Source organism: Astyanax mexicanus, chromosome 4 (genome assembly GCF_023375975.1).
Source record: "Astyanax mexicanus isolate ESR-SI-001 chromosome 4, AstMex3_surface, whole genome shotgun sequence".
NCBI classification, from domain to species: Eukaryota; Metazoa; Chordata; class Actinopteri; order Characiformes; family Acestrorhamphidae; genus Astyanax; species Astyanax mexicanus.
The window spans coordinates 27,759,377-27,769,425 of record NC_064411.1 but is presented as its reverse complement, the minus strand read 5'-3'; the positions used below and the strand labels follow the sequence as shown (position 1 = coordinate 27,769,425).

Below are 10,049 nucleotides of genomic sequence, written 5' to 3'. Positions count from 1 at the left end.
TGTGTATTTATTATTTTAAAAATATATATTTTTAAAACATAGATGGGATTTGCAGTCACACAACAATGCAAAAAATACATCTCTGACAGATTTTATTTTATTTTAATTATATTTAATTGTAGTTTATAGTGTGTAGTCTATAGTTAGTTTATAGTTAGAGAGTGGGGACAGGTAACAAATGATTTTTTTATCAGTGTTCTAAGTAGGTTTTATTCATGTTTTTCAGTACATATTTTACTTTTGCGATTAGGTCAATGTACAAGACAACATGCTTAATAATAAAATGTATTTTAAAGTACTTTGGGTGCACAACTATACATGTACATGTAGTTTTTACTGTTTACTGGCACAGAATACACAAAGCCACTGCATTGCTGGGTGAGGCAGGGATGTATCAGTGATTACGGAATCACCAGACTATTTGGCATGAAATGATATGTATAAAATAACAGAAGCTGAATTATTACAAATACATGGTTCTCTTTTATTGTAGACATTTTACAGAGCATAATATAACTTGTTTTACAAGATAAAAAAAACACACAAACAATAAGAAAACAGTAGTATCAGCCAGCATGGCAGCATTCAGCTCCGGTTGAAGTTCAACTGACTGTCCAACAGAGGGCACTACAGAGTTCAGCTGCACTTTGGCTCTGCCTTTGCAGCACTTCCATACTGAAGTATCTTTTCTTTGACACTGATATGCCAAAAGTCATGGGACAAGGAAGTAGTACAGGAGTATCTCGAAAAATTAGAATATCTTTGAAAAGTTACTTTATTTCAGTAATTCAGTTCAAAATGTGACACACAGTGATCAATTTTAAGCATTTACTTCTTTTATTGTTGATGATTACGGCTTACAGCCAATGGAAAGCCCAAAAATCAGTGTCTCAGAAAGTTTGAATATTATATAAGATATTGGTACTTTTGGCTACAGTGCGGGCAGTGTGCTAAGTCCTGCTGGAAAATAAAATCCACATCTCCATAAAAGTTGTCAGCAGAGGGAAGCATGAAGTTCTGTAAGATTTTGTGGGAAAACAAACACTGCACTGACTTTAGACTTGATAATAAAACACAGTGGATCAACACCAGCAGATGACCTGTCTCTCCAAACCATCACTGATTAGTGGAAACTTTACACTAGACCTCAAGCAGCATGGACTGTGTAAACCCTTGATTTACAAATGAAATGTAAAATTTACTGATGATCAGCGATGGTTTGGAGAGAGTGAAATGTACTACACCCCTTAGCATTTCCTAAATGCTCTCAACAGGCTTACAATGCTAGTGCATTATGCAAATAAATCACTATTTTTACATCATTAACAAGCTTAAAGTGGAAATACGTGAATTGCAGTTGTTGCTGAAAATAGCTCTATACCAATAATACATTTCCACTAAATTAATTTTGCAATCTGTTCCTCTATCCTACCTATTTGTTCATGCTTATCAATCAACATTAAATTCTCTCTAGAATTCTACCAATGACGTGTGTTTGTATTAGTTATCATGTTTCACTACAACCCAAGTCCACTTCAGACTTTCGTTTAAAATGGACTTTTGTTGTAGTAAAACATGATAAAAAGTACTTACCTTTGATGAATAGCACACCTCCGTTCTCCCACAGCATTCAGAGATCCAGAAATTTTAACAGTTTGTCCAAACACCAGGGTGCTGAAGCTCGCTTATGGGATGTAAACAAAGGTTTTAATAAGCTTCTTGTGCACTTTTTAAGTTAATAATGCCTCGTTTTAAATATCAGGGCTCACTGGATGCTAGCAAGCTACTTTGAGCTTGAAAAACATTGGAAAAAGCGATTTATTAGGGGGAATTATGCCCTGTATCACCCAGCCTGAAGGGTGTTTGGACAAACCTTTAAAATTTGTATAAGTACTTTTTATCATCATTTAATACACCAAAAGTCCATTTTACATCAGAGTTCTCCTTTAAACCAAATAGTAGAGGTTATGAACAGGGAAGCATACTGTGATGTCCTTTTTGTAAATAAAAATGAATACAGTAATTTCACTCAGCCCTACTCAAGCTCTTGCTGCTCTCAGATCAAATGCTCCTGCTGGATCTGGTGATTGTCCTGCTGCAGGAAGTATTCGCAGTACAGCGCCCGCACCTCCTCTCCGGCAGGGCTGTCGCATGAAGCTGGCGCCTCATCGGCCGGCTGTGGGTTGTCCTCCTTCCTCACAGCGTCCAGCCACTCCTCCACGAAGATGTCCCCGTGCACCTCACACACATTGTGAAGGATGCAGCAGGCCAGGATCATAGTGGGAACCACATCCATGTGGCAGTCGTTTCTTTTCAGCAGGCACTGCCAGCGTGCCCTGAGCCTGATGAAGGCGTCGTCCACCACGCTGCGGGCTCTCTCCAGCCGCCGGTTGAAAGCCCGCTGCCCGGGGGTCAGACCCTCTGACTCAGGGTAACCCTTCAGCAGCCAGCTTTGTAGAGGATACCCAGCATCCCCCAACATTAAGTACCCCAAGGGCCTGCCCATGAAGTTCCGTGGTGGTGGGTCAGTAGGGGAGAGGCTGCCCTCGCATCCCATGGTCCACAGAGTAGAGCTCTGCAGGATGGAGGCGTGTTCTGTGCCGCCGGGGAATCCGGCACACACGTCCCAGAACTGACCCAGACCATCCACCACGCCCTGAGTGACCACAGACAGCCAGCCGCGGCTGTTCCAGTAGCTGTCGGCGTTGCCGGTGGGTGCTATGATTGGCACATGAAGGCTGCCCAGCACACCCACGCAGTGCGGGAAGCCCCAGCGAGTGCTGAAAAGACGGGCAGCATCCTCCAGCTCCTGCTGGCTGGGAGTGCGGAGATAGAGCGGGCGGAGCATGACGGCGATAGCATGGCACACCTCACGCACACACTTGCACACAGTGGAACGACCCACGCCGAACAGCGAGCTGATGGTGCGGTACTCCACGTTAGACGCCAGTCGCCACAATGCCACGGCCACACGCTTCTCCAGGGGCAGGGCGGGCCGCAGGCAGGTGTCCTGACGGGTGAGGCGCTGCTTCAGCTTCCCACACAGGATGAAGAAGGTCTCTCTGCTCATACGGAAATGCTCCAGCCAATCAGAGGGCTGGAACTCAGTCATGACTACCCGCTCCCACCAGTCTGTGCTCTCAATGTTGGTCCAAGCGCGAGTGCGTGCAACGTTGACTGAGCGCGTGCTCTGAGCAATCAGCATCTGCAGAGAGAAAAAGACAGTGAAAATAACAGTAAATATATTAACAAAACGCAGTTGGCTGAAGAATTTCAGTTATATATTTTCTAGTTATTATATTATATTTAATCACACAGAATGCCAGGAGAACAGAGGAAAAACGTACGTTACGTATCTATTAAGCTAACTAAACTTTAGGTTAAGGTTATGGTTAAAGTCATGAATAAAAAGTTAATTTATTAGGAAATAACTTGGTAAAGATAATAATTTAGTAAAGAATGCAGGAAGTACATAAAAAAAAACTCTGGCACATATTCTCTCTAGTAGACAGTAAAATGAATGATCCTGTCCAGACGCAGGGTGCCCATGTGCCAGTCTGACAATCTATGAAGTAACTCAGTTTTTTGAAAAGCTGAGTTCAGTTTTACTCACCACAACCAGGCCTGATTACTGCCAGACCTGTATAATCAAGAAATCACACTGGTAAACCTTCCCAGGAGTGACTGGCCGACCAAAATTACTCAAAAAGGGCATGGACAACTTATTCATGAGGTTACAAACGAGCCCAGAGCAACATTTAAAGAACTGCAGGTCTGACTTGTGTTAAGGTCAGTGTTAAAGATTCAGTAATAGAAAAGAGACTGGTCAAAAATAGTATGCATGGGAAAGCTCCAAAGTAAAAAAAAAAAAAAACACTGCTGACCAGAAAGAACACACAAGGCTGTCTCACATTTACAGACATCCACAATGATCACCAGGACAACAAATATCTTGATAATAAAATAAATAAATTGTGGACTGACGTGACAAAAATTGAACTTTTCGGGAGATGTGTGTCCCGTTACATCTGGTGTAAAACTAACACATAATTTCAGAAAAAAACATCATACAGAACATCAACATGGTGGTGGTAGTGTGATGATCTAGGGCTGCTTTGCTGCTTTAGTGTCTGGACAACTTGCTGTAATAGATGGAACCAGGAATTCCTGAAGGAGAATGTCTGTCCATCAGTTTGCTTAGGCATATTTAGGTTCTGCAGCAGGAAAAATTACCCGAAGCACACAAACAAGTTCACCTCTGAATGGATTAAAAACACAAGATGAAAGTTTTGGAGTGACCCAGTCACTCTGTGGAGATGCTGTGAATGATCTTAAACAGGACGTTTATGCTGAAAACTCTCTAATGTAACTGAATTAAAACAATTCTGTAAAGAAGAGTGGAACAAAATTCCTCCACAGAGACGTGAAAGACTCATTGCCACAGTTATCAGTAAAGCTTAGTTACAGTTGTTGCCACCAAGAGTGGAACAACCAAATTATTAGATTTAGGGGGGAAATACTTTTACAAAGGGCCAGATTGGTTCGGATAGTTTTTTTCTTTTAATAAATACAATTTTCACTCAAAAAGATTTTTTAATAAATAATTACTCAGGTTACATAGTCTGAAAGTAAAATGCGTTTGTTAACCTGAAAAGTATGAACAAAAAAAATCTGTAGAAGGATTTTTTTTTTACACCACTGTATCTGTAGATAGGAAGTGTCAGTTAGCCAGCTAGCTAAGCTGTTATGGGGGCTGTGTAATGCAGTGAAAGAACCCGGTAAAGTTATATATAGTAAAATATTATATAATTTTATATCTATATAGTACCATCAGCATCCTCTTCTGGCGCTGGAGGAAGTAGTGTCGCTGGCGGACCCGCTGCTGAGCCTCAGCCCGTCTCCGGGCCTCGGCCGCGGTCAGGTCCCTCCGCCGCTTCATCAGCAGGTAGGTAACGGTGAACATCAGCGAGCGCAGCTTCTCCTCGCTGTCCATCTTTAACCCGCGCTGGAGCCCCTAACGGAGAACCTGAGCCGCTGGAGGAGCGGTTAAACTCGGGTACAGCGCTAATTTAACCCCCGCAGCTCCTCTGCTCTCCGGGTTTTACTGAGTTATTTATTTAACAGAGGCTAGCGGATAGTTAACCTGCAGCACAGCCATCACCTCTCCTTCTGCGGTAAACACACAGAGCGGCGTTGGCGCCCCAGCAGAGACCCACAGCGCCCCCTGCTGACCCCCAGCACAGCACTGCAGTAGCCTGGTCTAACATCCAGCTCGAGGCTTATTTTATCCCCTTTCTATATATTGTGTTATATATCTATTTAGCGGGCTGGTCGGAAACCATTACACCTGACTGAACTGGAGATCTGTCTGTCTGTCTGTCTGTCTGTCTGTCTGTCTGTCTGTCTGTCTGTCTGTCTGTCTATCTATCTATCTATCTATCTATCTATCTATCTATCTATCTATCTATCTATCTATCTATCTATCTATCTATCTATCTATCTATCTATCTAAGACCAGAGACAGGTTCAGAGTCTGTTTTGTCTGCATCTGTAAATCTGTCACCAGGCTCTGTACTTGGTTACTTGTTATTTGGTAACATGATCAATTTGCGTAAAAAAATAACACTGAGTTTTCAGATTACATGCATCGTTGTGCTGACATTCAAAGGTGAAGGAGCGGGTTTGGGGGGGGACACACATTTGCTAAAATGAATTAAAGCCCACCCTATAATGACTTAGAACAACATTTGCGGATTTTTTTTTTCTATAATTTTGTTTATTATTAGCTTTATCCAACCAAAGGTGACTTTACATTTACACCTAAACATGTTACTACACATCACATTTACTGCTGTTAGAAAAAATGATGTGTGCAATGTCTGAATCATATATATATATGACAAAAACTGACCAGTTATTATCTAATATTTAAATGAAAATACAGATTTTGTTATTATTATTATTATGTATTGGCATATTAATTCTGTTTTCGGTATTCTTAATTTTTTTCCACTCTAGCCTTGTGTCCTGTGTTTTCATTTTTTTCTACTGAAAGCACTTCCTATGATGGTGTCCTTTTATAAAAAAAAAACCTTGCGTGTAAAGCCGGTGTTGTGCCGAATTCAGCACCCCCACCAGGAAAAGCTCCCCCTCTTGGGAGCACGTACTCACGTCTTCTTGGCTTTAACTTTACTTATAAAATGGAAATACTCAAAATACTGTTCTAAGCTACGATGACCCCTAAGAAAAAAGGAAAAAGAAACATGTCACATAGATTTTGGCACGCTTTCAAAATAAAAGTTTATCTTAAAACAATTTCTGCTTTTTCTGCTGTATAATTTTGGAGGGGACAAATCCACCTATTTCTGATATTGGGTGGGACACGACCCACCCATCCCCCCATTTCCTACGCCAATGCTCACATTGACAAGACTAACTGACGTTCTAGTCAACTCCTCAAGATTATTTAGTTTTGCACATGCACTGTGGGCCTGCATGTTGTATATACTAAGAAAAAGAGTGATTTTTTTTTAAGTTGGAAATGCAAAATTGAGCTTGAATTCCAAATCAGTGCTTGTGGAGCTGTGTGCTCATTCGGGCTCATCTTGATGGAAAGGATTAGTCACAAAAATATTTAAAACCCTAAACCCCTACTCTAATCCAAATAAAAATAAAATCATTCTATTTCCATTTGTTACATTACTTAATGTAGAGAGACATTAGTTTTGGAGTTCTCTGTGAGCCTTGAGACCAGCTTGTTTTTATACTGGTGTCATATCACTGCTGTCCTGTTGGTTATTAAGGAAAGGAACTCCTAATGCTCTTATTTTAGTGCTTTATATACTTAAGACATGAAGATGAAAAGCAAAGTTTTCCACTTAAGACGTGTATTTTGAGAGGGCTACTCTCCAGAATAAGAGCACTATGGTCTAAGGTGTGGAGCTGCTTTAATGTGGGTGAATGTCATGTTTTTTAAGAGCATTCTTTGATGGGATAATTTGAACGGGAAGTGAGAAAAAAGCTTTCTGACACTCTGTCATGCTGAAAGCATCTGATGGACGGTGATGAAAACCTGTCCCATGTCCAGGGAGTGTCCAGTCTCTCTCTCTCTCTCTCTCTCTCTCTCTCTCTCTTTCTCGCTCTCTCACCCTTGTAAATCCTGTTTTCTTCCCTCTCCATTCCTTCATTTTCCTTTCATCCTAACAGACTGTAATTTTAGGATGGGGGGGGTATTTCTGTCATCCAAAATATCATGTTGTCATAAAAGCTCTTAGCAATCAGTTTCTTATTTGATAAAAAAAAAAAAAACAGTGGGATCCAGGAATACACATTTTCTCAGCTGTATTATATTGTAATATACTCGGACATGCCAAAAGTCATGGGACAACAGTCCTGACCTAAATTTCATTGAGCTGTTCACAGATGCTCCCCATCCAACCTGGCTGAGCTTAAATACATACCCCCAAATGAATTGATGACTATTTGTAAATAAACGAATAGCAACGTTAACTAGCTAGCTTGACTTTTGTTAGCTTCAGAGGCTAACAGCTGTTTTGTTGTGTGTGCTTTTCTGCTTTCAAAGATAGACATAACCTAGCTAAGCTATAGCTAGTTAGCTAAGCTAGCTGTTGTTTTGGTAGCTATGTTAACTAACCTAGCAATTTTTTCTCAAGTGGCTCAAGCTGGTTACCAATAAAAGTTACCTCCAAAAAAAAAAAATAAGTCCTGTATTAAAGTGAGTGTAATTGTAAATACCTAGCTAGACTCCTAGATACCCCAAAGGACTGCTGTAATTGCAGGACAAGATGGTTCTACTAATTATTAAATACTTTTGCATGTCACACTTTTCAGATGTTACTTAAAAACTCAATAAAGTAAATTTTAAGTTTGTGGTTGTAAGGTGAGAAAATGTCAAAATGTTTAAGGGGTATGAACACTTTTGAAAGGTTCTGAGATTTAAACAGCTGTTTCTTTTTTGTAAATAAATTGAATTAATTTTCTGACCTGATCAAACAATACACCCATTGACCAAACCATAACAACTGCAAGAAGCAAATCAGATAGGAAAATAAATAAATAAAAAAAATGTATAAAAAATAATGTTACAGCGCTTCTGGCTCACCACCATTTTTTTATGCATGGCATCAATTACATTCTGTCTGTCAACATTTTACCCTAAGTCACACAGCTATAAATATGTGCTTCCCATTCCTAAACATTTACATCACATTACCTTACTTTACCCAATGTCTGACAACTACATAACAAGTGTTAAAACAATCTTTCATTTTATTATTAATTTTATTATGCCATCATTAAAGATACTTAAAGATAATCTCCCTCAGAATTTAGCACTAGTGACCAAATTTGATCATAATGGGGTATCATTTCCTTTCATTCTTTCTGTTAATCTTTCTAGGGGTAAAACTGTGAAAATTTCCCTTTACCATAGTGTTATTGTTGAAGGTTTGTCCTTTACCTTCTCCTCAAAATACACTTTCTAGCAAATAGAAATGACCCTTTACACAATTCATACTGTCTTATATTAAAATGTATTTCCTTGGCTGGCTTTTTTTTTTTAAATCCTCAGTTTGGGGGCTCAGAGTGGTCAAGCTGCTGGTTTATATCCCGGTCATGTAGCTTGCCATCAGCTGCCGGAGCCCTGAGACAGGTTTTGCTCTCTCTGAGTGGGTAGCTCTTTTCCCTTATCACTCCTAGAGTGATGTTGATCAGCACAAAGCGTCTGTGAGCTGATGTATGTGAACCGAGTCGCTGCGCTTTCCTTTAAATGCACTGTGATGCTACTTTAAAATATTGCATCATCTGCAGTTTGAAAAGAGGGGGTGGCTGACTTCATATGTGTCAGAGGAGGCATGTGCTACGAAAATTATTTAGACCCCTTCTTTGTTTCATTGCAACCATTTGCTCAAATAAAAAAAATGTTTCTGATTAATGTAAACTCAGCACCCCATCTTGACTGGAAAAACCAATAATGTACACATTTTTCCAATTTTTTAAACCGAAAAACTGAAATATCTCATGGTCCTAAAATTCAGCAAAGAAAAAGACTGAACTTTTTTGGCATCAATTCTAAGCGGTATGTGTGGAGAAAACCAGGCACTGCTCATCACCATGATCAGGCAGCATCATGCTATGGGGGTGTTATTCAACTGCAGGGACAGGACGACTGGAATGCAGCCAAGTACAGAGATATGCTGGAGGAAAACCTGTTCCAGAGTGCTCTGGACCTCAGGCTGGGCCAAAGGTTCACCTTCCAACAAGGAACCCAAGGAACACAGCTAAAATAACAAAGGAGTGGCTTTGAAAGAACTCTGTAACCATTCTTGACTGGCCCAGCCAGAGCCCTGACCTAAACCCAACTGAGCATCTCTAAAGAGACTGGAAAATAGCTGTCCACCAACATTCACCATTCAATCTGACAGAACTTGAGAGGATCTGCAAGAAAGAATGGCAGAGGATCCCCAAATTCAGGTGTTAAAATCTTGTTGTATCATTCCTAAGAAGACTCTTGGCTGTACTGCTCAAAAGGGTGCTTCTACTCAATACTGATCAAAGAATCTGAATATTTAAGACCATATGATATATCAGTTTTTATTTTTTAATAAATTTGCAATTTTTTCTACATTTCTGTTTTTTTTCTCTCTGTTAAGATGGGGTGCTGAGTGTTTTTTCATTTTGGCAAATGGCTGCAATGAAACAAATAGTGGGTCTGAATTTAAAGGGGTCTGAATACCTTCTGTACCCACTGTATTTCATTACTTTCCAATGAAAAACACTTATCTCAAAAAAAAACAACTTTACAGGAGAGAGAAAAAACTTTCAATGGAAGCCAATGTAAAAAGAGTTTATTTCAGGCCATTTTGAAGCGTTTCTATTGATTCGTTCATCAAGAAATTGTGGCACAGTATAAGGGACAGTTTGTCTGGAGATAAGTGATTTTCATTGGACAGCGACGATATGCAGTCTATGAACATTTCTGTACTGGGTTTTAACCAGCCTGTTACAAGTAAAGAATGCTTTGATGGATC

At 40.0% G+C, this 10,049-nt stretch overlaps 1 protein-coding gene across 2 annotated transcripts; it reads right to left on the bottom strand.

The window, feature by feature from the left end:
• Positions 1-460: 460 nt before the first annotated feature.
• On the bottom strand, positions 461-5,206 carry LOC103046729 (uncharacterized). Of its 2 annotated transcripts, none has more exons than XM_007237610.4 (2): positions 4,829-5,206; positions 461-3,205 (listed from the first exon to the last, which is right to left on the bottom strand). In XM_007237610.4, the coding sequence occupies exons 1-2, from the start codon at positions 4,991-4,993 to the stop codon at positions 2,057-2,059; spliced, it is 1,314 nt and encodes a 437-aa protein (XP_007237672.2). In that variant the 5' UTR covers positions 4,994-5,206; the 3' UTR covers positions 461-2,056. The 2 variants fall into 2 exon arrangements, with proteins under 2 accessions (XP_007237672.2, XP_022535007.1); XM_022679286.2 differs by lacking the exon at positions 4,829-5,206 and adding an exon at positions 3,614-4,815.
• Positions 5,207-10,049: the final 4,843 nt, after the last annotated feature.

Excerpts from the sequence above, each read along its gene's own strand:
- LOC103046729 (XM_007237610.4), bottom strand. The coding sequence starts at position 4,993 with ATGGACAGCGAGGAGAAGCTGCGCTCGCTGATGTTCACCGTTACCTAC. Across the intron at positions 3,206-4,828 it reads GCCAGAAGAGGATGCTGATG|ATGCTGATTGCTCAGAGCAC; the intron begins GTACTATATAGA and ends TTCTCTCTGCAG.